Source organism: Peromyscus maniculatus, chromosome 7, assembly GCF_049852395.1.
Source record: "Peromyscus maniculatus bairdii isolate BWxNUB_F1_BW_parent chromosome 7, HU_Pman_BW_mat_3.1, whole genome shotgun sequence".
In the NCBI taxonomy this organism is placed as follows: Eukaryota; Metazoa; Chordata; class Mammalia; order Rodentia; family Cricetidae; genus Peromyscus; species Peromyscus maniculatus.
Genome location: NC_134858.1, coordinates 72,420,053 through 72,447,802, shown reverse-complemented (window position 1 = coordinate 72,447,802; position 27,750 = coordinate 72,420,053). Strand labels below are relative to the sequence as shown.

The window sequence follows — 27,750 nt, the reverse complement described above, 5'->3', positions numbered from 1 at the left end:
CTAGAACTCAATACGTAGTCCAGAACGGCTTCAAACTCTCGTCAATCCTCCTGCCTCAGCCTCCCAAGTGCTGGGGTTACAGGCATTAACGACCTAATGGTGGTTTGGGCAGACAGGCTCTCCAGCACAGTTTGCTGGGATTCCCATCCTCAGATGACTACGGTTTTCCTGTGCCCTGATGTTCCACATATGGACGCAGCTCACATTTGGCTGCATCCCTGAGAATTTTCCAGTACCCTCTATCAGCCCAGTGATCCCAAGAAAGCAGGTTTTATGGCAGGTCCTGCTGTTTCATAGGCATCTGAGGATCGTAAGCTCTGCTGTCTCAGGTGCCTCTGTGAGCACTCTGTTGTCCTAGCTTAACTCTATGATATCATCCTGAGTAATCTTCCCCGTGGGACTCCTTCCTTCCTTCTGCTCTTAGACCTGGACATACATTATTTGTTACCATTTAGGCTTCCTGAGAGTTAGCAACCAACTGTTGCCGTGAAAACGGAGGCCAGCCCTTACAATTCCTCTCACATGGCCCATAAGGCAATCCCAGCTGCAGTGTGTGTTGACTTCGTGTTTAACAACCAGCCATCTGTTGCTTGTCAACATTGCGTCACACAGGCTGCGTGAACCACAGGGTAGGCTGTGGTTACTAAGTGGGGTAAGCGGGTTTCGACAATAGAAAGATCTGTCTCTCTCGGGCCTGATTCAGGGAGCCTCTCAAAGGCAATGAAGACACCTTCCATTCTGGTTCAGAAACCTTCCTGAAGGAAAGGGTCTCAAGGATGAGGTGGGTGACCCCGAATTATCCACAAGCCCTGGTCTTCTTGGGCACAGAAACCGGAGTTATTGGCTCCCCCGGAAGGGAAAGCGCAGCCACCTGTTGTGACTCACACGGGCTGTCCGGTAATGGCTTCCGGGTTTGCCTTCCAATTAAGAAGCTGAACAGAAGGACGGAGATTGTCTAGTTGAGCCTGTGGGGCAACAGGTGTTCAGACCATGAGTCCATGAGGCCACGCCCAGCGTGGGGACTTAGTCTGAAAATGAATTCTGATCTTTAAAAGTACTGAGAGCAGGGGCTGGGGATGCAGCTCAGTTGGTAGCACCTAGCATGCACAAAGCTCTGAGCTCAGTCCTCAGCACTGCCTAACCAGGCGTGGAGGCAGGAGGATCCCAAAGTTCAAGGTTATCCTTGACTACACAGAGAGGTCAACCCAGCCCCCAAGAGACTATCTATCTACACACGCGCACGCGCACACACACACACTGACATAGACACACACACACAGTGGTTGTGAGCTGATATATATTATTTATATATTACATAATATAGATTTTTATATAGTAATTGTGTTTTAAATTGTATAGAAATAAGCCGGGTGGTGGTGGCGCACGCCTTTAATCCCAGCACTCGGGAGGCAGAGCCAGGCGGATCTCTGTGAGTTCGAGGCCAGCCTGGGCTACCAAGTGAGTTCTAGGAAAGGCGCAAAGCTACACAAGAGAAACCCTGTCTCGAAAAACCAAAAAAAAAAAAAAGTATAGAAATAATACATTATATATAATTTTTTAATTGGAAAATAAAAATTACTGAACCCTGTCGTGGGGTCTGAAAACAAGTGAGTCACTTCCTATTGTTGAAGGAATAAACAGGAACTTACGTCACAGATTCAGTGGTTCGGGGCCATAGAGCCTCTGGTCATAGCCGTCTTAGGACTTGGAACTGCCTTTCTAAGAAGCTACCAGATAAAACACCACCGCTGGGGGAAGGCTGAGCGGGGAGGAAGCTGGGGGAGTGGGTAGAGAGCGAGGAGGTCGGAAAGAAGGGTCTGCAGCTGAGAGAACTTGGAAATGTGGGAACAGCCCTCCTCCCCTCCAGCCTGCGGGCCTCCCTGAGGGGTTCCAACCAGGCACTTGGAATCTGGAACAAGAGAGACCCACGAACTATGTATGACCCATCCCCGTGGGACCATAGAGGGCCAGCGATGTCTCCAGGACAGAAGCCAGCCCTCAGCTTGTGTGAAAGATTTCTGCCGGCCTGTGGTGGCGCATGCCTTTAATCCCAGCACTCGGGAGGCAGAGCCAGGAGGATCTCTGTGAGTTCAAGGCCAGCCTGGGCTACAGTGTGAGTTCCAGGAAAGGTGCAAAACTACACAGAGAAACCCTGTCTCGAAAAAACAAAAGAGAGAGAGAGAGAGAGAGAGAGAGAGAGAGAGAGAGAGAGAGAGATTTCTGAGAGTTCAGCTTGTTCTGAGACCAGTGTCAACCCCAAATTCAGACTCTTGAATGGACTGTTTCCTGAAAGGCCTTTGAAGGGCTGTGTGTGGTAGCGCAGGACTACAGCTCCAGCTAGCAGGGAGGTGAGATGGCTCAGCAGTTAGCTAGGTCCAGCTCTCAGGTCATGTGGCTCACAAGCACGTGTAACTCGAGCTTCAGGGGATCCAATGCTCTCTCTCTCTCTCTACACACACACACACACACACACACACACACAGAGAGAGAGAGAGAGAGAGAGAGAGAGAGAGAGAGAGAGAGAGAGAGAGAGAGACATAGAGGCAGATAGACATACACGCACACATACAGTAGAAACACAGAGAGACACATATACACATACATATAGACAGAAACACATACACATACACACACACACACACAGCTGCTGAGTTAAGGGGTCACATAACTTCGTAATCAGAATTGGTTTCATGGTAATTTTTTTAAATCGAAGCCCTTCCCTGCTTTTCTCTTAAGAGAAAATACAACTGTTACTGACTGGGAACAAACCAAAGTTACTTTCTAGTTCAGCACACTGGGTTGAGGGGGTCTTGTGGAGAGACACACTTGCTTGATACTTCTGCACCAAAACTGAGTGTGGTGATTCACACCAGAACCCCAGCTGCCCTGGAGGGGGGGGGGGGCTGGAAGAGCATTTCAGTTCAGGAATTTGAGGCCAGCCTGGGCAAATAGTGAGACCCTGTCTCAAAGGGAAAAAAAAAGACAATCTTAAGTCATCACTCCTTCACTCTGTTTTTTGAGACAGGGTTTCTTGTAGCCCAGGCTGGCCTCAAATTCACCATGTAACAAGACTGGCCTGATCCTTCTGCCTCCATCTCCTGTGTCCTAGGATTATAGGCATGTGTCACCATGCCCAGATTCTTCATTCTATTTTGGGGAGATAAATCACTACCCTCCCCCAACTCTTTCATGTATAGCACACCTGCTTCGGTAGACGCCCATATTGTGACAGTGATCAATTCCCTGTTGATTTGGTTTGTCCCAGACACGTGCCGGCCGGCCTGCCTGCCTTATGACTAATGCACACCTTAAGAAGCCCTAAATAGCTGACCTGCCATTCTGGTTTTTTGGTAATAGGCCCACGTCTGGTCTCTCTTCCTCATCTAGCTGAGGCAGTTGATGCTGAGGTAACTTTCCTGTTTCTGCCCTGCAGGGGCATGGATGAGGTTAGCTACTCACGCTCTACTTCTGTGCAGAGGGGCCTGGAAGTGTAGCTCAGGCAGTAGAGCTCTTGCATAGTCCGCCCAAAGCCTAGGGTTTAGTCTCCAGCACTGTGCGGTGTATAATCCCAGTTCTTGGGAGGTAGAGGCAGGGGGATCAAAGTCATTCTTGGTCACATAGTGAGTTCAAGCCTGGGTGACATGAGATCATCTCTCAAAACAACACACACACACACACACACACACACACACACACACACACACACGCGGTGGGAGGGAGCAGAGGAGTGCTTCTAGGCAAGCATAATAAATAATTCTTACTCAGAAAGCTCCTGTCCCCATTCTCTAAGGTCCATGACCTTCTTCCTGAGAGGTAGAAAAAATGAGTTGACCTGTCACCACCCCTCACCCCTGCCCCCGCAGATTTCTTACTTATATCGCATCCCAGAGAGTACCTGAAACTATATGTAAGCCAAACCCAAGGTTAAAAACATCTCTCTCTCTCTCTCTCTCTCTCTCTCTCTCTCTCTCTCTCTCTCTCTCTCTCTCTCTCTCCATCTGGGGAGCTGGGCTTCACCTTGCAAAGGGCCCTAAACACCCTGACCACACTCCTGCCAGGACACTGTCAGGAGAGCCACAAATCCAAAGACAACCCACCACACCCTATTTTCCAGAAGCTAAAAATACAGATCTCCCCAATAATGATAACTCTACCAATGTATTTTAGCAACAAAAACCCAACTTATCATTTTCCAAAAAACCACAGTGAACACAGTAAAAATATCACAACAGTACAAAAGTCTATTTATTAAAATTAGTCTTCCTAGTTCATACACCAGGTCTCCTCAGTTGCCCCCTCATCCCTTCCCACCAGTCATCAGAATCATACAGAACCTCCTAGAAATGTTCTCTGTGTGACGTACATCTAGTATCATTTAGTTGACATCTAGTGACATCTAGTTGTCATCTAGGTTGACATCTAGTGTCTTCCTCCATCATTCTCCACCTTCTTGTTAAAAATATTTTATTTTTATTTATATGCAGATAGAAAGATAGATGATAGATAGATAGATAGATAGATAGATAGATAGATAGATAGATAGATAGATAGAGTTGTGTGTATAGTGTCCTTAGAGTTCAGAAGAGGGCAGTAAATCCCCCAAAGCTGGAGTCATGGGAGGTTGTGGGCCCCCTAATATGGGTGCTGGGAGCTGAACCCTTGTCTCCTGGAAGAACAGCAAGTGCTCTTAACTGCTGAGCCATCTCTCTGGCCCTTCCACCTAATTCTTTGAGGCTCAGCCACTCACTGAACCTGGAGCTCACCGATTGGCTGGACTAGCTGGCCAGTAAGCCTCTGTGGACCCTATACTTCCCGATTTGCCAGCATGGGGATTTATAGACATGGGCCACTTCTTTAGCTTTTCATGGGCGTGCTGGGGATGTCCACTCAGCAGGTCCTCATGCTTGTAAGATAAGCTCTTTACCCACAGTCATCCCCCAGCCCACTCCTGGAAGTATTGTACATATATTCAGGCACATATCCATTGTCATTGCCCTCCCTTTCTAGTCCATGTGTGAGAACATTCTGAATGAAACTCCTTGTGCCCACCCCACCACCCTTTATTTCCTTGCTCGTTTACGACGCTTCATTTGCTCAGAAGACACCTCGTGCCTGGGGATTCCAGCATTGCCTGGTTCCCTGCTCCCACTACAGAGCACAGATGTTGCCCTGGCTCAAGGATGAGCCAGAGGCTTAGGCACCACACTCTGGAAACAAAGGGGGTTTCCAGCCCTTGTGATCCAAGGTGCTGAGCCTTGGCAGCGCTAGCTGGTCCCTGGAAGGTGACCCGTGTTAGTAAAGACACAAGCTCACAGAACAGATTGTTTATTCCCTAAAACATGACCAAATGTTTATAACTGGATTCGTACCAAGCTTGGGAATTAGAGTCTACTGAAGCCCCGTATGTAGCTCAGTGGCAGAGTATATGCTTAATGTGTGCAAGGCCCTGGGTTTATCCCCAGCACCGCCCCCCCCCCCAAAGAAGAAAGACTCTAGACACTTTGTAAACTTGGAGAATAAGGTACAATGTCTGTCCTAGTTAGGGTTACTATTGCTGTGAAGGGATACCATGACCACAGCAACTCTTATAAAGAAAACATTTCACTGGGGTGGTTCACTTACCGTTTCAGAGGTTCAGTCCATTACCATCATGAAGGGGAGTATGGTGGCATGCAGGCAGATGTGGTGCTGAAGCCAGTCCTACCTTTTTCAAGCAATGGGAAATCGACTGTCATACTGGGCAGTATCCTGAGCATGGGAAACCTCAAAGCCCACCCCACGGTGACACACTTCCGCCAACAAAGCCACACCTCCTAACAGTGCCACTCCCTATGAGATTATGGGGGCCAGTTATATTCCAACTACCACAGTGTCATATCCAGCCTTACCTACCTGCATTCTCTCGTAGCTGGGTCTGTCACTTACAGGCGTGTGGCTGCTGGAAGGTTTGGCCCAGGAGCAGGATTAGGAATGGGGTTAAGGCTGTGAGTCAAAAGAGTGGACACCAAGGGCTGGGGCTGTAGCTCAGCAGCAGACCAGTTGCCTAGCATGCTTTTCAATCCCTGGTGTTGAAAAAAAAAATCAAAAGATTAACGTCCACATCTACCTCCTCACACCGATACACAGAGAGACACAGACACACACAGGCAGGCAGGCAGGCAGACCCAGACAGACAGACAGACAGACATTGTCATTTAAATAGAAGTCAGCTTTTTTGTGTAGTACCTTTTCTACTCATAAAACATTCTCAGAGGGGCCGAGGATGTGGCTCAGTCAGTAGAGTGCTTATCTAGGGTGCATGAAGCCCCGAGTTTGATCCCTAGCACCCCAGAAACTGTTGGAGCCCACTGAGGTTTCCTCGTGGCTTTCCCCAGCAGGACTGCATACGAGGATGATTGGAACCACGGGCCTGGGTACCAGGTGTTTGGAAGGGTCTACACTTGGTTGTATCTAGCAGGGGGAGATCTTTTTGCCTCCCCCGTGGTATTGTTATAAAAAGCCCTTTGGAATAAAGTTCTGGGCTGGTGGGTTTTGACCCAGGCCCTCCCGAGGCCGTCCTGTGTTTCTGTCTTTGCTCTTGTCGTCGTCGTCGTCTAGGTCTCTCTTTCTATCTAAATATTTTGCACTTCTCCCTGCTCAAGAGTACCCTGGTTGTAAAGGTGGGGGCTGGTCCCCCACAAGAAACTGGGAGTGACAATGTGCACCTGAAACCCTAGCACTCAGGAGGTGGAGGCAGGAGGATCAGAAGTTCAAGGTCGGCCTTGGCTGGATGATAGGTTTTTCCAGACTGGGATACATGAGATCCTGTCGAAGGGCTTAAAACTCTAGCCCTTCAGAAATGTTTAACTTGGATGTGTAGACAGAACTTCCAGCATGCAGGAAGGCAGCAGAGAAAGCAGGCGAAGCATCACAGACAGGCCAGTGGACACAACCACACAGCCTGGCGTCCTCAGGGCCACTTGACCCTGTCCTCAAGGAGTCAGACCGTGGCTAAAAGGAGTTTTGAGGTTTGAGACAGACAGAAAGGTTTACAGGTACATAAAAAGCAGGCACATTGTATGGTCTCCTACGGATCCTAGTTTTCACAAACATGCTATAAAGACAATTTGGGAAGTTTCAGAATTTACTGCAAATTATATAGTATTGAGGATATAATTATACAATTTAATTTGGTTAACTGGGAGAGGTGATATTTTGACTCTAAAAGTGTTTTTATTTCTAAAAGATGTACACTGAGTTTTAAAAAGCACCCCCCCCCCACTTTCCCTGGAATTTCCAGCCTTCAAAAGGGAGGTGACCAGGTGAGGCAGGCAGGTGTGGCTGTGCTGCTGGCTCATTTTTGTTCTGGTTTCTTGAAAACAGGTGGCGTTACTGACAAGTGGGGACAGATTTGTGGAGAGCAAGAAGAGCAAACTGAAATGCCTGTGGACTACACACACACACACACACACACACGCACATACACACACACACACACACACACACACACACACACACCCCTCCTGAGCTGTCTCTGTGAGCTGTGAGTTCTGCACCGTCAGCAGGCAGAGGCAGGGCCCGCATTACGCAAAGGCAGGCTTCTTGCTCCACAGTTTGGCGCCCTCTTACCCACATCCTATCACACTCACTGGAGATACAGCAAGGCACCCCGAAACAGCAAGGGGGCCAGGCACACCCTCGTTTGCACCACGTGCTCCAGGCCTCCCTGCTTCAGAGGTAGCAGGAAGCCCTGAGTAAATATTACTAAAGGACTCACGCGTGGGCGGGAAGGCAGACGAGGTCTCTGGGGGCTTTAGTTCCTCCAGGCGTGTAGACCTCAGAGCTATGCCTTCAACCTCTAATGAGTCCCTCAGGAGGGAGCGCATATGAACTGGGGCGCCAGCTTCTTGGACTGTGCTGTTTGGAACAAACCTTGAGATCCACCAAGAGATAGTGGCTCTGGATGTTTTGTCTTTCTTTCATTTTTCTCGAGACAGGGTTTCTCTGTGTAGTTTTGGTGCCTGTCCTGGATCTCGTTCTGTAGACCAGGTTGGCCTCGAACTCACAGAGATCTGCCTGGCTCTGCCTCCCGAGTGCTGGGATTAAAGGCATGCGCCACCACCACCTGGCAGGCTCTGGACCTTATTAACGCGAACCAAGAAACAACTGATTAAAACTAATCCAAAAAGCCCATTTCTGCTGGCTATGATCCAGCACCCCTGAAATCCCAGCACTTCAAGGCAGGGTAGGAAAATCCAGAGTTGGAAGTCAACTCACGCTTACACAGTGGCCCAGCTTAGCCTATGTAGTGAGACTCAGTCTCAGATGAAAACAATAAAAACAAAAACCCCCAGGCTGGCCTCTCAGCTCCCGTGCTCGGGCCCCAGATACCCTGGGTTCTGGCTGACGCAGAGGCTGGGTCCTCTGCCTGTTCTTCAAGGTTTTGACGGGAGGCTTGGATGTTTCATGGTGCTAGGAAATGCTGAGTATTCCAGGGTCGCTGACGGCTCTCTGACCAGGCAGGGATGCCCCTCCACCAGTTAGCATCGGGCTGTGGGTTAGGAGTGGCAGAGAGGATGTCTTTAAATAGATTTCCTTTTTTGTTTGTTTGGTTTGAGGCTTGGTGATCGAGGTCACTCTGGGAGGAGCTTGGAATGTAGTAAAAGGCTCTGGGTAGAGGCTTCGGGCTCACATTTCACCACCATTAATTACCCTTCCACTTCAGTGGGGTGGGGGGGGAGAACAAGGTTGGCAGGGTGGGGTCCAGAACTGAGAAAGAGAGGAAATCCGTGCAATAAAGTCAGCATGGGCAAGACTAGTAAAAATGCATTGCAGAAGCCGGGCGGTGGTGGCGCCACCTTTAATGCCAGCACTTGAGAGGCAGAGGCAGGCGGATTTCTGGGAGTTCGAGGCCGGCCTGGGCTACAGAGTGAGTTCCAGGAAAGGCTCTAAAGCTACACAGAGAAACCTTGTCTCAAAAAACAAACAAACAAACAAACAAAACAAAACAAACTGCATTTCAGGGCTGAGAGTGTTACTCAGTGGTGGGGGCCCTTGCTCAGCATGTATGAGGTCATGGTTTCATCTCAAGCTCCACAAACAAAAACCAACAGGAATGACAAGCTATGGTTCAGTCCTCCTGAGAGTTCAGTTCAGCTGGCCCAACTTAACTTGATGAGGACTCCTTGGTGCTCACGGCTGGAAAGCTTGGGTCTCCCAGGTAAAGACAAGATAAAGCAAGGTGTTCTCGTGTTGTGAGCAAGGAGTGAATTTATCCGATGTCCTAGCTAGATTAAGGTTAAATTTTTCATCTGACACTTGGGAGCTTGCATGGTTTGTGGGTGGTGGTGGGGGGTGCGGTGGGGGGGAGCATTAAGAGAATGTTTTGCCATGCATCCCAGCCTAGCCTTGAACTCACAACCATCCTTCTGCCTCAGTCTCCGGTTTTGGTGTGCACCACATGCCCAGATAGCCTTAGTGCTTTAAACAAATTCTTTGGCTTCGCTGGGGCATCGAACAAAGAACTGAACTCTCGGGGCCAGGTGCAGACTCGAACGATCACATGCTGCAGTGAGCAGCAGGTCTTGTGAGGTTTGTGAGAGAATGAACCCATCTCAGGTGTACAGTTATGGGGGAAAGTGTGTGTGTGTGTGTGTGTGTGTGTGTGTGTGTGTGTGTGTGTGTGTGTACACATGTAGGACATCTATATATAATACAAATATAAACTTACATACATTTGCTTATAATTTTGCTTTAAAAATGACAGGGAAAAAATGAGAAAAAATGACGTGGTATATAGTTTCTTGGACTTAAACACTTGGGAGTACTCCTTGCTACTTTTCAGCAGTGTGACCCTGCGCACCTGGGGAGCCCTCCTTGAGCATGGAGGAGTCCTGCCTCAGGCTCCTTCAGGATCCTGGAGGCTGCAAGAGGAGGAAGGGGTGGGAGTGGGTGGGGTGGATGATTTAGCCTCTGAACTTTACATCCCTGTTTACTGGCTCATTCTTCCGTACCTCGTCACTTAAGTGTCTCTAAAGACGGCATCTCCTGGTAGTGATTATACATCACACAGTGATGTCACCTGCTCCAGTGTGAGCAGGAGCGATCTCATTGTTATAAAGCTCTCTTTTTGATCCCTGGTTCTTCCCAGGTTTGCTGACAGGCATGTTGGTCAAGTGCTGCCATCTAGTGGCCAAAATACATACAACTAAGCCTGGAAAAGATTAAGGGCCCAGGCATGTCCAGCCATTGGACCTGGACACGTGGTCATTTACAAAGTTCACGCTGGAGTTTTAAAACCAAACACACACACACACACACACACACACACACACACACACACACACACACACACCATAGAACTCAATGTTTTAATTGTGTTTCCTTTTTTTTTTTTTAGTTTCTCAAGACAGGGTTTCTCTGTGTAACTGGTGTGGCTGTCCTGGAACTCGCTCAAGTAGACCAGGCTGGCCTCGAACTCAAGGAGATCCACCTGCTTCTGCTTCCCGGGAGCTGGAACTAAAGGTGTGTGCCACCACTGCCCAGACTGTGTTTCCAATTTTCATTCATTGCTATCTCGGGTTTATTACCCACCCCACCCCCCTTTTTAATCCGAAATATTTTCTTTTTCTCCTTTGTTGTTTTTCCTTTTTGTTTACTCTTCCCTCATATATTACACCCCAATGGCAGTTTCCTCTCCCTCCTCGCCTCCCAGCCCCTCTTCCTCACCTCCCCTCTCCCCGAGACCCACTCCTCCTTTCCCTTCAGAAAAGGGCAGGCCTCCCAGGGACATCAACCAAACACCGAATAACAAGTTACAATAGGCACCTCCCCTCATATTAAGGCTGGACGAGGCAACCCCGTAAGGGGAAAAGGGTCCCAAAAGCTGGCAAAGAGTCAGAGACAGCCCCCTGCTCCCACTATTAGTAGTTCCCCAAGAACACCAAGCTACACAACCATAACATCTCCTGAGGACCCCGTCAGACCCACACAGACTCCCGGATGGTCAGTTCAGTCTGTGGGCCCCTAGGAGCCCTGGTTGGTTGACTCTGTGGCTTGTTTTCTTGTGGTGTCCTCAAACCCTCTGTGGCCCCTCCTCTTTTGGATGGTTGTAACCCATGCTGCCAGAAGCATTTGTGTGCGTGCTTCTGGGTGACTAGGCCTTTTTCGGTCTTTTAGTCACGAGTGCAAATGGAAATTGTATGAAGATTTTTTTGAACCTTTTGTTTTGTTTTTCAAGGCAGGTTTTCTCTGTGTAGTTTTGATGTCTGTCCTGGATCTTGCTCTGTAGACCAGGCTGGCCTCGAACTCACAGAGATCCGTCTGGCTCTGCCTCCCGAGTGCTGGGATTAAGGTGTGCGCCATCGCCACCCAGCTGAACCTTTTTAATGTTCCTGTCAGTGGCATAAGAAAATTTAGACTTCTTTAGGGAGCCTCCAATGTATTAGTTCTTCCTTCCTTCCTTCCTTCCTTCCTTCCTTCCTTCCTTCCTTCCTTCCTTCCTTCCTTCCTTCCTTCCTTCCTTCCTTCCTTCCTTCAACAAGATCTTGCTAAGTAACTCTGACTGTTCTAGAACTTGCTATGTAGACCAGGCTGGCCTCAAACTTGTGATAATCCTCCTGCCTCTGCTTCCCCAGGGCTGTATGACAGGAATATGCCACGAGTCTTGGCTTTAAGAAAAATTTGCTCTCCTAGTGGGCAGAAAGTGATGTTTCATCATGGTTTCGGTTTTCATTTCACGAATGACTTAATATGTTAGGTATATTTTACGTGCTTGTCGCCCATTTGTTTGTCTTTTCTTGAGAAATATCTACCCAGGTTGTCTGGCTATTTATAGACTAGTATTTGCATTTCTGAGTTGTTTTGTTTTTGTTTTTGTTTTGCTTTTTTCGAGACAGGGTTTCTCTGTGTAGCTTTGCACCTTTCCTGGAACTCACTTGGTAGCCCAGGCTGGCCTCGAACTCACAGTGATCCGCCTGGCTCTGCCTCCCGAGTGCTGGGATTAAAGGCATGCGCCACCACCGCCCGGCCTGAGTTGTTTTTTATGTATATTGTGCTGTTGGAGTCGCTGTGTTCTCTATGATATGACTTGCAAATGTCTCCTGCTGGCTGGGCTGGCTTTAACTGTTGTGGTGGTGTCTTTTAAAGTGTTGTGTGAGCTACTTGTAGTGCAAATTCTAATTGGTCTTAATAATAAAAACCCAAAGTCAGATATCACAGTGAAAGCTGAAAGATCAGAGAAACAGAGCAGCTAGCCACTGGAGAGTCTTCTTACCTCTTGGAATCCTCAGACTGAAAGGGTTGAGCTCCTGTCTCCACCCTGCCTCCTCACTTCTTCTCTCTGTCCAGTCATATCACTTCCTGTGTCCTCCTCCCAAGTACCGGGATTAAAGGCATGTGCCCCCAAAATACTGGGATCAAAGGTATGAAATCCCAAGTGCTGGGATTAAAGATGTGTGCCACCATTGCCTGGCCTCCAGTACCTAGTTCTGCACTCTGATCACCAGGCAAGCTTTGTTTGTTAGAGCACAAACAAAATATCACCACATGTCCCCTTTTTTTATCTAAATTTTAAAAAGAAGGTTATAACTAATATAAGAAAAACTATATATAATAAGTACAATAACCATCTACAATATATACAAGCAATAATTATATTTACAATGTCTAATCCATTGACATTTGACAAATTCAGAAAAAATACTCCATTATCTATCCTATCTATCACCTATCTTGGTGAGTCCAATGGGTTGTACCTAATTTACTTTTTATCTTACTTGCATTACTGTGGGAGCCCGTTCTGGGGTTCCTTATGGCTTTACCCAGCAGGTCCGAATAGAGGATGATCAGGACCACGGGCCTGAGTACAGGTGTCTGAGATGGTCTGCACTTGGCTGTGCTGGGGGAGGAGGTCTTTTGCTCCACCACTTGGCGTCTCTATAAAAACCCTGGGCCAGAGACAGTCCGGGCCCATTGGAATAGGTTCCAGGCCCTCTCGAGGCTATCCTTTATTTTCTATCTGTTTATCTCTGCAATATTCTCTGCAATAAATCCTTCTATCTAATATTTCCTGCTGATCGCACTCAAGAAAACTCTGGGGAACTGTGGGGGTGGTGGGTAAACGCCCCACACATTACCAAAACTATCTTTTAATGTCTCTTAACCCTATATACTTTACAACTGTTCAGTGAATTTCTTTTCTGACTCTGGTAACAAGGAAAAGTATAACTATAACTATAAAGTCTTCAACTCCATCAGAGACTCAAGAAGGAAATAATATTACCTGAGTAAGCAAGCAAGTGATTTCCAAAAAATGTGAGAAAAAAAAGAAACAGCTGGCTAGCTGGACAGTCATCCAAGGTTCTTTCATAATGTTGGGGCATCTATCTTTAGCCTACAGGTCTAGAATAGCTGACAAACTTATTTGTGAAGCAGGATTTTCTGAAGGGCTGTCCTACCTTGTCTTGGCAAAGTTTGCTTTCTTTTGTGTCTTGCTTGTCCATTTGGACAGTATACTGTCAGTAGTCAAGGCAAGGGCATTTTTTTGCCCACTGGCTAACTTTTGCCACAAAGAAAGTAAACTCCATATAGAGTTTCTTCTATGCTCATCTTCTTCTCTGAAATAGACAGGTGCTGCTAGGAGCAGACATGTCTCATTGTCATAAAAAAAATCTATATTATTAAAACATCTTAATGCCATTTCCTGTAGATCTCTGAATTGTTTGAAGACCACCTATCTACCTAAAATATATCTGTTTGACCTTGAAAACATACCTAACATGACTACAAGTTTAATTGTAATAGGTGACTAACTACTAACTTGCATTTCTTTATTATCCTAAATAGCTTGTAATTATAACTTTCAAGGACTAGCAAATGCATTACATTGTTAAATGAGATGTATAGGTATAATACCTTGAACAAGATTAGAAATATATGTACTGTATGTTCTAACAAAAATAATCTCAACTTTGTATCAATATACAAAGATTCTTATCAATGTAAAATATTTAAAACAAATAGTTGCTTTTTAAGAGTAGATTCAATAATCTACCCTTTTATCCTATCATATCTATATCTCCCCTTTTTTTTCTTTTCAAAACAAGATCCCTGAATCTAAATTCCTTTGTTCAGCTTTTTTCCTGACCATTACCAATAACAACTTGTAACCAACCCCCCTAAACAATGACAAATATCCATAACCCACTTAATGACCAAAAACCACCCACCCCACCTCTTCAGAATATGGGTGTTGTGTTCTTAAATTTACTTCCTGCTGTCTGGGGGTGACAGCATCCTTGGGGGATCCTCAAAAGAAAAATTTGGGTTAATTGTCAAGTTCTGGGAGAGGTAGCTGTATCATTTGTTGTCTCTGCATAATGGGAAAATTACTTTTCCTGTAGTTGTGAAACATTTTTCTAATTATCCTTTTATCAATAAAAACTCAGAAGTCAGATACTGGGGTAAAAATCTGATTGATCAGAGAAGCAGTAGAGAATCAACCAGTATTGCCTTTCTCTTTCCTTCCTTGATTCAAAAGGGCTGAGCCTCTTTCTCTAAGCCCCTCCCTATTACTTCCGGCATCTCTCTATATGTCCTGGATCCTCTAAAACCTCTATGGCTAAATTGGTCAGCTAGTTGCTAGCTCTGATTTGAGGTAAACTTTATTGGAAGTTTTGGGAGTATCAGAGTGCAATCAAAATATCCCACAACATATTTGTGATATAATATCTGGGTAAAAGCAGCTGAATAGAGGAAATATTTATTTCAGTTTATAGTTTCAGATCATCATGGTGGGGACCAGAAGGAGAGAGGCAACTGGTCACATTGTATCCACAGTAAGGAAGTGAGGCGATATGAGCACTCAGCTCATTTGTCTGTTTTGTTGTAACTCCTGGCACTAACCCAGTAAATGCTGCTACTCATATGTGGGGTGGGAGCTCAAAGATGTGCCTAGGGACCTGTATCCTAGGTGATTCCAGGTCCTGTCAAGTTCACAATCAGTATCAACAGTCATCAGTGCAAAGGTGTTTAATTTTGTTAAAGCTGAACTCTCCCAGCTTGGCTCCAGGTCCCATTCAGCCAAGCACTCATCCAGGGGTGTTTTCTCTGTGCGATTATCATTCCTAATCTGTGAACGTCAATAAGTGAGGTTATTCTCTATAGATGTATGTCACTGTCCAGATTCCCAGCAGTGTCCTGGAGCTTTCCAAAGCCTGTTATGTTATGTCATATCTGCCTTTTCCCTTTTAGTTTTAAACCCAGCTTTATGGGTTCTCCGCGTGGCCACTGCCTCAGGCAGCTGTGATATTAAACTCTTACTTTTCACTGCTCTCAACAAATGGCCCTAGGACATCAGGGTGAGCTCTGAGTTGGGCCAAATAAATACAATTCCTGTGAATAGAGATCTCTGGGGAATAGCCAGAGAGGTCAGACAATGGCAGTTCACAGAGATCTGCACTTTGGGAGAGAGCAATAGCCTGCTGCCCTTCCGCCATGGCTAGGAAATTGGTTTTCACTGACTGGGGAGCTATTGGTTCTTAAGGCTACTGGAGAGCTGGAGTGACTTAGTGCACATTAAAGCATCACAAAGTTGGTGGTGGAGCTAGTTGTCTTCATGTGTTCATGTATGTATATGGGTGCATATGCGTGTGTAACAGTTGTATGTGAAATTCAGAAAACACCCTTGCGCATCGTTCCTCAGGTGTTGTCGACCTTTCCTGAGACAGGGACTCTCACTGGCTTGAAATTCTGATTAGGTTTCCCAGGGAGCCCAAGGGACCTCTTGTCTCTGCCTCCCCAGTGCTGGGCTTAGGAACACCTACCACCATGCCCAGCATGGTAACACTCACTGCTCTGGGAGTCAAACTAAGGGTCTTGTTTTTGCAAGACAAGGGCTTTGCTGACTGGGTATCTCCCAGCCCTTGGATATTCTTTTTTTTTTTTTTTTTCCAAGACAGAGTTTCTCTGTGTAGCTTTGCGCCTTTCCTGGAACTCACTTGGTAGCCCAGGCTGGCCTCGAACTCACAGAGATCCGCCTGGCTCTGCCTCCCGAGTGCTGGGATTAAAGGCATGCGCCACCTTTGCCTGGCAAGATATTCTTAAACATGTATTACTCAGATCACAGCAGACCTGAGACTAATTTTTGTCATGTGACTAAGTTGTGTTGGGTTGTTTCTGCTAGTGTCCTTGTTGCTTTGATGGAGGACAGACCCTGGGGAGTGTCTCTGCCTTCCCTGGGATACCCAGAACCCCCTTCAGGCTGCAGGTCAGTGGAGACCAGCTTCAGAGAACAGAGGTTCTTTCAAGGCTCTGTCCACGGCTGCCTTCCTCATGCCGAGTCTTCAAAGCTGCCAGGACCGAACACAAGTGTCTTCATGTGATTGTGTAACCCAGCAGTGTGTTGGGGAACAGATTCCATATATCCTTTCCTGAATTCACTCCTTGAGAACATCACGGTTCTCTGTACGGTCTAGAGAGAGCTGTGTTGAGATTCTGACATCTTCTGGTCCATTCATTCTAGACGAAGCCTTGTTATAAGTGTCCGATCCAATCCATAGCAAAGCAAGGTGGGTGGCAGTTTTTTTTTTTGTAAAGAAGATCTCACTGGATGTCTGTCAGGACGACACAGGTGGTGTGCTGACTCACTAAAGGGAGTTGTGGTGTGCATCTGTGTGCATGTGTTATAAAATGTGTTCAACATAAGCAGGTATTGAGATGAGGGGTTGGGATGCTGTGCTGGACAATCACAGAGAGGGAGTGGCAAACTTCAGGCAGTCAAGGTACCTTAAGGATGGGGCGTGGGTGGCTGGCTGCTTTACAGGTGAGGGAAGAGGAAGGGTGGGATAGTACTCCAGGCAGAAGGCTTCAAAGGCTGAGGCAGAGAGGGAAGAGAGAATAAACCTGGGGAGTAGCCCAAGCTGGCGAGAGCAGGAACAGGACAGTTCTTACAGTGTCTCTCGTGACTATGTCTTGATGTGCCTGGTACAGGGTTTAGATGATGCGGTGATTGGCTTGACAATCAGAACAAAAAATGAACAACACGAATCTACCCTAAGTACTTTGGACAGCCAAGGGTCTCTTTGACAGCTTATCACCAAGATATCAGGGTTTTGTTTGATGGGTGGTTGTTCTGAAACAAGGTTTCTTCTCTGTGGATCTGTGTAGTGGAAGCTAACCTTGAACTCATACCCATCCTCCTTCATCCTTCTAAGTCTGGGACCACAGAAGTGCCACACTGTGCCTTCCTTAAGATGCCAGTACCAGCTCTCTCTCTCTCTCTCTCTCTCCCTCCCTCCCTCCCCCCTCCTTCTCTCTCTCTCTCTCTCTCTCTCTCTCTCTCTCTCTCTCTCTCTCTCTCTCTCTCTCTGTTTTTCAAGACAGGGCTTTTCTGTGTAGCTCACTCTGTAGACCAGGCTAGCCTCAAGCTCACACAGATCTACCTGCCTCTGCCTCCAGAGAGCTGGGATTAAAGGTGTGCGCCACCATCACCTGGTAGAATACCAGTTCTTAACAGCTCCCTTTTCAGAGTGCTGCTTAAGAGAGGATACCATAGCCTATGACTAAAATCCTATGTCTCGGAGAGAGAACTTTTGGGGCCTAACTCTTTCCCTAAATAAAAATCTTTAAAGATGAAGCCAAATGCAAAATACTCCTGTCCCAGGTTTCCTTAAGGGCTTGGGTGACACCACAGACACTGTGTGTTTCTGAACTCATCAACTGGATTGAGATCAGGGGAGAGGGCTGAAGTTGGGGTGGCTCCTTAAGCACCCAGGAAGACAGAAGGGGGAGACCTTCCTCCCTGCACATGGTTGATGCCCTGCCTAGAGTGGACACAGGGATGAAGTACCTTAGGAGGACTGTTCTCTGCAGCCAGAACTTACACTGGTTTCAGTGCTTTAAAAAATAGGTGGTGAGACTGCTCAGCAGGTAAAGGCATTTGCTGCCAAGACTGATGACCTGAGTTCAATCCTTGGGATCCCCGTGACGGAAGGAGAGAATCAATTCCTGTAAGGTTTTGTCTTCTAACCTCCACAAGTACACTGTGATACACACACACACACACACACACACACACACACACACACACAGAGTAATATTTATTTATTTATTTATTTATTTATTTATTTATTTATTTATTTATTTATTTATTTATTTATTTATTTTCTCCCTAAACAGGGTTTCTCTGTGTGGCCCTGGCTGTCCTGGAACTTGCTCTGTAGACCAGGCTGGCCTCAAACTCACAGGGATCCACCTGCCTCTGCCCCCTGAATGCTGCGCTTAAAGGTGTGTGCCACCATCACCACCTGGCAAATATAATACTTTAAAAAAAAGAAGAAAGATAGAAGACTGTGGTCATTTGAATGTAATTGACCCCCATAATCCCAAAGGGAGTGGCACTACTAGGAGGTGTGGCCTTGTTGGAGTAGGTGTGGCCTTGTTGGAGGAAGTGTGTCACTGGGGGCGGGCTTTGAGGTCTCCTATGCTCAAACTACTCCCAGAGTCACAATCTACTTCCTGTTGTCTTCTGATCAAGATCTAACTAGCACCATGTCTGCCTGCACGCCACCATGTTCCCAGCCGTGATGCTAATGGACTGAACCTCTGAACTGCAAGCCGCCATCTCAATTAAATGTTTCCCTTTACAACAGTTGCTGTGGTCATGGTGACTCTTCACAGCAATAGAAGCCCTAACTAATACAGCAGTTGGTACCAGGACTGGGGTATTGCTGTGATAGGCCTGATCATGTTTTTGTTTGGAGGAATTTGGATTTTGGTGCTTTGGGTTAGACAGAGACACAATGACCATTCCTGACCATTCTATTTTTCTTCTGACTTCTTTTTTTCCAGACAGAGTCTCACTATGTTGTGGGGACCTGGCCCACCGGGAACTTAGGTCACCTGTGAAGAGGTGGCCTGGAACCGAGGAAAGGTAAGTGTGTGCGGCTCACCCGTTCCCCAGCCTCCCTCTTACCCGGAGACAATCAGACTCAGTGAGGAGTCAAGTCAAGCAAGAACTCATTTGTTGATAGGCAGTAAGCCTCTTTTATACCAGAAAACCTCAGACCCCTGGGGGTGGTTGTGAAGGAACCAACCAATCATTTTAAAGGTCACCCTATTTACAAGTTGTTTACGTCCTGACTTTATCTCCTGTTTTTAGTATCTTATCTTAGCATAAATAACTTGAGCTAACTTTTTTCCTCACCATTTGTCTCTAATCTCCATAACAAATAACCCAAGCTAACTTCCTCTCAGCCATCCTTTGTATCTACTTTCTGCACAAATAGCTTACGCTAACTTCCTTTGGCACCATTTGTATCTACTCTCAATGAAAACAGCTTAAAGCTTAAGCTCTATTTGTCTAACTTTCCTCTTGGTACCCTCTTTGTAGCCCATGTATGCCCCACACTATGTAGCCCTGACTGTGATCTAGAACTCACTGTGCAGACCAGGTTGGCTTTGAACTCACAGAGACCTGCCTGTCTCTGGCTTCCCAAGTGCTGGGTTTAAGGGCGTGAGCCATCACACCTAAGAAAGCAATTCTGTTCTTATGTTTAAAATATGAAAAACTTGATTCTAAGAGGATGGCCCAGAGGGTGAAGGCAGCTGCTGCCGAGCCTGATTGATGACTTTGAGTTCCTTGCCTGGGATCCCCACTGTGGAAGGAAAGAGCTGACCGCCCCCTCCCCCGGCTGTCCTCTGGTCTCCAGTTGTATGGCGTGCTATGTGTGCACACACACACAAAAGAAATTAATAGAAATGTCATCAAACATTTCACATTGTGGCTGTGCCAGGGGTTGAATGGGAATGAGAAGACGAACCAAATCCACTCTGAGCAAGTAAGCTAAGAGCCATTGAGGATTTACACATGAGAGGCTATGCCAGAGTGCGTGCTTTTAACTTCTAACCCCCATAACAACTCTGCCACACAGGCAGGCCCGTTAGACAGAGAGGAAACTGAGACTCAGAAAATCATTTGCCCAAGCTTACACACCTGAACAGCACGAATTGGACTCGGTGGGCTATTGAAAAAAAAAAAAAAAAAAAAAAAGATGGAGCGGTGGGCGGGGATGGCGGTGGGCGGGGATGGCGGTGGGCGGGGATGGCGGTGGGCGGGGATGGCGGTGGGAGGAGTTAAGAGGGGAGTAGGGTGTGAATATGATTGAAATACGTTGTAAGGCCTTCTCAAGAATATTCAGAAAAATACATTTCAAGTTTTGTTTCCTTAATTGTTCTTTAAGCAGGCTACCCTCTCACCTCCACCCTTCCTCCAGAGGAAAATCCACGGACGGCTTCCTCAGCACCTCAGGTGGAATAAAACGAAAGCAGGCAAGGAGGGTCTAAATGTAAAGTGCTGGAAAATCCAACATTTTATTCACTACATTTCGGTGACTACACAAATTCGGGAACATTGTAACACTGGGAGCATGATGACATCACCACTTGCTTTTTTTTTTTTTCTTTTTTCTTTTTCTTTAGCAAACACAGCAGATGATATTGCACAGCATAAAAAGAAAACAGTATTGAAGCTCAAAAAAAATTAGAAGAGAAAGAAAAGGGAAGAAACCTTAATGCAGTACAAACCAGAAGAATGCCTAACACATGACACGTTTTTGTCGCTACGCACGGGAAAATACAGAGGCGTCAACAGAGAGGAAGACAGACGAGGTATCAGCAAATGACTGTAACTGGGTACAATAATCATTTCATCTGACGTGTTGATGCAGCGTAGATACTACCACCATTTTCTAACTGACAAAGAGAAGGACAGTAACGTTTATTTGTCGCTTATCAAAAATCTCCTAAGCCCCTCATGGTTAGATGTGTAGTTAATTAATCATGTATTTACTTTTTCTGTTGATTTTTTTTTTTTTAATTCATTGCTAAGGAAGAACTCCCCCTGCCCTTGGAAGATTTTTCTACTCTACTGATCTTTTATTTAACTTTTACCTGATGATTGTCTTAGGCACCCTCCTTATATAATAAACCATCAAGCTAACTTGAACAGGGAAACTGAGTCACACTCTTACAATAGCTGAGGTCAAAAGTGTGCTGAAAATAGAAAAGGGGGGGAGGGACAGGTCTCAGTGAGTGACAGACAGATGGACAGCAAATGGTGGGGGTGGGGCGAGATATGACAACTGTTAGCAGAACAAGTGGAAGGCAGTGTTTTAAAGTTTATTAGTGTTCATTTTTAATTGTCAGTTGGTTCAGACGGCAATTCTAAAATGAGCCCACAATGATTATGTAATAAATGCAGAACATACTATAAAAAAAAATCAACACTAACATAGAAATAGAAGTGTGACCTGGTAAAGATAATTCTGCTTTGAGCTTCACTGCTGACCTCTCTCAAAGCCTTCCCTCAGCATCCTGACTCCGCACTGCCAACCTGGGGCTCAGAGCAGACTGGTTACCCTATTCACATCCATAATCAGTATAAAAATGTTTCTCTTGACTGGAAACCTGCACCCTCCCCTCTCCTTCCCCACCCCAAACACACCTACAAAAGAAAAGAAGGCTAAATGCCTGTGTTGAGGGGGATGCTGGGTACACCAATGAGTCTATGCAACCAACACCAGTAAAGCTGACTGACAGAGTGGTGGCTCCTGTGAGGTTGGCCCTGGTCCTTGAGGGTTCTGTGTGTGCTGATCAAAGACCAGACCTGCCTTGGCTGAGGGGCCTGGCCAAGGCTCATGTCTGTGAGATGGAGAGTGAGAAAACACAAATTCAAATTGCTCTGCGGGGTATACTCTCCCCCAAGGACCCTTAGAGTCCTTCCCATTTGGGTAGGGTACGCTTGAGAAGGCGAGGGTGGGGCAGCTGTGGGGATCAGGGGTGTGGTACTCTTAACTGTATTTCCTAAATTAGGGTGAGCATTAAGCCAAGTGAATTTGTTTTGCTTCTTGCATGAGCTGCTGGGGGTTGGCGGCCCCAGGCCTGTCTTTCTCTATAAGACAGCTTGGCGGAAAGGTTGCCTTCCACCCAGAAGTGTAGAAACAAGGGCCTTGAGTGGGTTTCCAGATTCAAGTTAGCTTGTCTCTTTAGGTTTTTATACTGTGACTTCTTATACCCATGCTTGGATAGTTAAAAACAGACAAACCAAAGCAGTGGTCAAACAAAGTATCCCACAGACACAGGTGCTGGAGACACTGGGAAAGGTCTTAAGCTCTTGGAAATTTCAGGTCTTACCTGCAAAGTCATTTTTTTCTAAAATAATAATAATAATAATAAATTAAAGGAAAACCACAGGTAATGCCTTCCATCTTTCTACCTTGGTACACTCATTTGGCATGGACAACGTTTTGAGAGGGAGCTGGCAGTGTTGAGAGCACACACGGCTGTGCTCACCAAGGATAAACTCAAGATAACACTCTGAAGGCAAGAGAGGCTCTCTCTTCAGCTTAGCGTCAAGGACAAAAGAGATTGTAACATAGGTTTTGGCCATTTCATTGTACTATATACACTGTAAAAAGTACACAGTCATAAATTAACAACGTGATTAAATAAGTTCATATAAAATGTAATTAAATTAAAACAAATCACAGCACATTATAGAGAAAAATAGGAACCAGTTTCACAAAAAAGATTATATATATATATATAATTTTTTTTTTTACCCTGTGGAAACAAATTTTCTACAAAACACAAACTTTCATAAGTCATGATCAAAACGAAAATCATTTCTTTTTCCATTCTTGCATTTTTTACACAACCCTTAACTTTTAACCCACTGGGGGAACATTCCCAAAAATTAACTCTTCCTTGAGCAACTGAGCAGTTCAGCCAAGAAAATAAACCCCAAACCAAAATGGGGGGAGGGAGGGAACACCCAAACACACAGCTACAAAATAAATAAGAATTATAAAGGGTTTTTTTTTTTTCTTCTTTAAAGTAACCTTAACAATTAACAAACTAGTAAGTTCTGCCTTATCACATAGAGTCTCTATACAACATAACCCTAAAGCTTTATTACTATGAGGTATTTGGAGGAATTGGTAAAGGTGACACACGGCCTGCCTGGGGATGGGACTCCGTCAAGGAGTGGGGGAGGGCCTCAGGGAGGAGCAAGAGGAGGAGCTTTGGTTTATCAGCAAGAATTGGGGGTGGGGGAAGTCATCCTTTGGTATCAAAGAAAGTTTCATTGCATGGTTGCGCAGAAAAAGCACCACGGTGAATAATTATTCCTTTTTTTTTTTTCTTCATTAGTGGCCTTTCTAAGAGGCTGAGGTATTCAAAGAGTATAAGGTGAGAGAGGTTAACAGCGGTTTAAACACTTTGGTTCAAGCAAGGCACTCGTCCTAGGAGTTTACAAACTTTGCAACGTGTTTGCCTAGAGATTTACAAGAAGTAGCAGTCGTAAGAGTAGGCGTTCCTAATGTTGTTGTCGTCGGTGTTGTATTGTTATTAAGAATGAAGACAACGTCACACACTGAGAGAAGAGGGAGGAGGCGGGGAAGGGAAGGGGCGGAGTTCCCTCTGCAGACCATGGCCGTGCATGAAAATATCTTTGGTATTCTTTGGTATATCAATGTGATTAAAATCACCAATGGAAATTGAGTGAGGTAGCGTCTTTGGTTCACACTATAAATAGTAGATCTTTACACTTTTTTTTCTTTTTTTTTCTCTTTTTTCCCTTTTTTTCTTTTTCTTTTTTTTTTTTTTTTTAACACATGGAAGTAGCTATTTCTTACCTTCTGCTTCTTTGTCCACACTATTTGGGAAGTAGTTACCAAATGCACTGTAGAGCAAACCCACACCACAGTTATAATCCAGAAGGCCAAGTGCATCCCCCATACAGCCTCTGGTATTTGAATGCACCCTAAACAACGAGATAGAAAAGGGAGAAGTGCTTTCTCTTTGTTTGCTAAATGCATAGTTTCATCCTGTATGTACAAAGCAGGGAGGGGCGGACCGTAAGGAAAAGGCCCTTAGACTCTTTGGTATAGCAAAGTTGCATTTAACCTGCAAAGCCGGGTTCTGCACCTGGGGTAGCAATGGGAGTGGGAGGGGTCTAAATGTAGCAAGCGCTTTTATGTTGTTCTGGGAAAATCAGTATGTTTTTCAAGGGGCTGAGGGGCATGATGGGTGTCAAGTTCTGTCAGAACTTATAGATATCCCTATACACTTTCTTTGGTCTTTGGAATCGATTCCCAAGGCGCTCAAGGACAGGAGTACTCAGTCCCCAGCATCCAGAATTCCTCCATCTGGACAGTTACTGAGATCTGAGTTTTACAGTCTCCAGACTCCAAACATCCCTGTTGGCTTTCAGCGAAAGCTTCCTGTTATTTGAGGACCTGAATGACTTATGGCCAAAAACTTATACAAAAAAGAAAAGAAAAGAAAAGGAACAAAGAAAGAAGGAAGGAGGGAAGACAGAAAGAGAAAGGAAAAGAAAGTAAGGAAATCTTTGAAGTCTGGTTTTGTTTGTAATGTGCATAGCGATGAGAGATAAGGTCTAGGAGTGAATGGTGTGAAAGGACATGATCTGCTCTGTAGAGCATGAGGGGAGCCATCAATTAGTGCTACATAAAACAGGAATGGAAACATGATCTCTGAGTGCTGGTTCCAAAGCAAAGAAAGAGTTGTTTCTACAGGGTGTGACAAGGTATTGCTTATGAAAGCCGAGTGTGTCTGCTACGGTTTCTAAGAAGCAAAAGTTTGGAGTATGCTCAGTCAAGTAAGAAAATTGCTTTTCAGGCTCTGACTTGTGCCTCTGTTTACGAGAAAATACATCTCTAGGCCCTGAAATTGTGTAATTGGTGCAAATTTAATGCTGGTATGAAATCATCTTTGGTGTCAGCAAGTAGGGTCACGGTTATTTCTCGTGATGGGATTTTAAAAATGTAGTCATGTTTTAGTTTGAAGACTGTGCCTCCACAGTACCAAAATGATTGGCTTGAAAAAATGCAAAATGCAGTTGGGTAAATCATGGAAGTAACGTGGTAAAAGGAAAAACACAAGGTTGACTGAATTTTTTTTTTTTTTTTTTCGGTTCTTGGAGTACTGAAAGTTGGTAAGACTGTGTATAGACACAATTAGGTTTCCCCTGAATTTTTAATTCCCTTGTTTTAAGTAAATAAGGCTATCCCCCCTCTTAAATTATAAATGCATCTACCCTCCCCAGCTCTCTCCACTTTCAAGAGAGAAAATAACGTTTCTATTTTTAATTTTTGTTTATGCTACAGAAAACTTGAGCAAATCTCAAAGGGTGATTTACTGGTTCTTCATGATTGAACTAGAATTGTGCCATCTTTAGAAGAAAAACTTTTAAGTTGGAATTTTGGGTGAACTTTTAAAAATACTGCGACAAAATATGTCGGGGTGCATGCTGGTTTCCTTCGCTCAATCGCCAGACAGATGGTTCGCTGGTTGGGTTAGGTGCCTCTCTCTAGGTATCTGACATTTGACCCCCAGGAGTGAGATTTTGTGTTATAAAATTTTAATTTTTTTCATTTGGCATTTTAGTGAATCTTATTGAACAGCTACTATTAGGATAGCTTTTGGTGCTATATTTCTAGTTAGGTGTGACATTAACTGAGGGTACCCTATTCTTGACTTTCCTGTGCAGCAGGTAGTTATCTGTTCAGATCAGTTGTAGTTCTACCAAGTTCAGACAGAGTGTTTCTGGATGCCAAAATTTTTTTTTTAAAAAAAACCCTTGTTTTGGCTTCCTGCCTTGGTCTGTGCGGCCCCAGTGAAATGGTTCAGAAAAAGTCAAAATTGAAAACTTTGATTAGGAAGCTTGGGTTTAATTTTTAATCTGTCCCTGCCAGAGAGTAGAAGCCGTGAGATAAAGTTTTCCAGGTTCATTTATAGCAAGAAGGAACGTTAATGCTTTGGAGGTTATGCTTAGTAAAATGCATCTTTTGATTCTGAAGGAACCAAAAGACTTGTGTGAGACCAGAGCACTGGCTTTTTGTATGCAGTTCTCCTGTGCTACCATTTCTCAGTGGCCCTTTGTTTTCCTAACATCTACCCGATAGGACATCTGAAATCGGAATAAAGTCAGTTCAATTGTTTTCTGGGATGGTTACAACATATGAGATAACTAATTGTCATTAATATTGGTCTGCTTGCTTCATTCATGTTTGGGAAGGATTTAAAAAAATATTTGGTGCCAAATGCATAAAGTAAATTTAAGCAAAATTAGTCTAAGTTTTTTTGGGGGTGGGGTGGGGTGGGGCGGGGCATTTACTAAAAATGATCACTTCCGACAATTTTTCTAATTCAGTTATCTGCCCTGGTAAGCTTTAGTTTCCTAGTGTTTATATGGGGACCTACTCTGAAAAGTCCTCACATCTTGGCTACATGTAGATGATGCGTTATGTCTTTTCTCTATGGAAGTGACATTTATGGATCCCATGTGCACCACGTCGACCTCTCTGCCATGGTGGTAACTGCTTCCCCGAAGCCACATTCTTCCTTGTCAGTTCTGAAAACTCATATTTCAAATGCTTCAAGAGTCATAAATAATAGTCCTGAATCTACGTGGCATGTGGGTTACAGCTAGATCAGTTCATACGTATAACTTTACATAGTATCTTGTGTAAAAATAGCTTTGGTTATTAAAATCATTGCAATAAAATACCTGCACTATAATATTGTGTGTTCTTTGGTACCTGGGTGATTTTTTTTTTAATGGATGGACTCTTGTTTCACTTTTCTTTAAAAAATATCTGAACATTTCTTAACAAACAAAGAGAGTGCACTGGTTTAGGCGCCATTCAAATGATCTTTGCTGGGTTTGAATCTGCATTTAGGTTGTGGGCCTGGCAGGTTCAAACGCTAGGCTAGAAGAGAGAAATCACACCTTAAATCCAATGAATTTAGAAATCCCCACACTGTGTGGGTCACACTCCTAACGGTGCAACCCTTCCTGAAGACCAGCCCTGCCTGAGTCCCTAACCACTGGTGGTGGTGGGTGGGTGTGCACCCGCACACCCGCCCACACATGATATCGAGACACGATACACCTTTGTGGTGTAGTGGAAGAGATGAGAATGTCTGATCTTAAAAGATGACCGCTCAATGGCTCAGACATTACTGTGCTTCGAGCCACGGAGCAGCCAAGCACAGTGCGGCCCAAGGGTCGAAGGCGTGAGATCCGATGTTTTCCCGATCCTTTCTCTTGCCAAGTTTTGCCCCGCTGAAGTGTCTCGGAACAAAGTCAGAATGCAGGTGAGCTCTAGTCTTTGGTTTCTTTGGACTATAAATACCACTTTTATTTCTTCAAATATTTCTAAGTATAAACCTGCTATCTCGAGGTCCTGGTTTTTAAAAACTTTTTTTCTTTTTTTTTTTAAATTAAATTTAAAGCTTTTCCACCGAGGTTCTAGTCCGTGGTTCTTCCTTCATGCTTTGGTACAAGTGCTTGATGAAGAGGAGGAGTTGCCTGAATTGGAGCTGCCCTCGTCTTGCCATTTGTCCAGACTCCTCCTTCTCGCGTTCATGAAGAAGTTGCTGACAGTGCTCAGCTCCAACCCCAGCTGCTGGGAAATGGTGATTTGTAATTCTTTGGACGGACGCTTATTTTCCTTGAATATTGCATGTAGAGTTCGACGTTGGACGTCTGTGAAGACCAGCCTGGGCTTTTTGGGGGTGTTGCCTCTATCCTTCCCGTGTTCTTGCTCTTTCCTTTTGCAAGCTGCAAAGAAATATGGAAGATGTTTAGAACAAATTCCCTGTGGGGGGTTTTGGCCAGCCATTCCCCAGATCCCACTTTTTGTCTGCTGACCCCAGACTAAAGCACCAAGGATGGCTGGGACAAAG

General features: G+C 45.2%; 1 protein-coding gene and 1 long non-coding RNA gene across 4 annotated transcripts in view; one reads left to right on the top strand and one right to left on the bottom strand.

Moving 5' to 3' along the window:
- Positions 1–406: 406 nt before the first annotated feature.
- On the top strand, positions 407–21,257 carry LOC121830904 (uncharacterized). 2 transcript variants are annotated; one of them, XR_013052821.1, is made up of 4 exons: positions 407–781; positions 18,829–18,910; positions 20,223–20,287; positions 20,458–21,257. It is a non-coding gene; the product is annotated as an uncharacterized LOC121830904 (long non-coding RNA). The 2 variants fall into 2 exon arrangements; XR_006074212.2 differs by having other exon boundaries at positions 20,220–20,287.
- The window catches only part of Onecut1 (one cut homeobox 1), a 36,816-nt gene continuing 29,385 nt past the window's right edge, over positions 20,320–27,750 (bottom strand). For both annotated transcript variants that reach the window (XM_015992588.3, XM_006973758.4), the window contains one exon: positions 20,320–27,625. In XM_015992588.3, the coding sequence (XP_015848074.1) occupies positions 27,333–27,625 (293 nt within the window). In that variant the 3' untranslated portion in view covers positions 20,320–27,332. The remainder of the gene's footprint in view (positions 27,626–27,750) is intronic.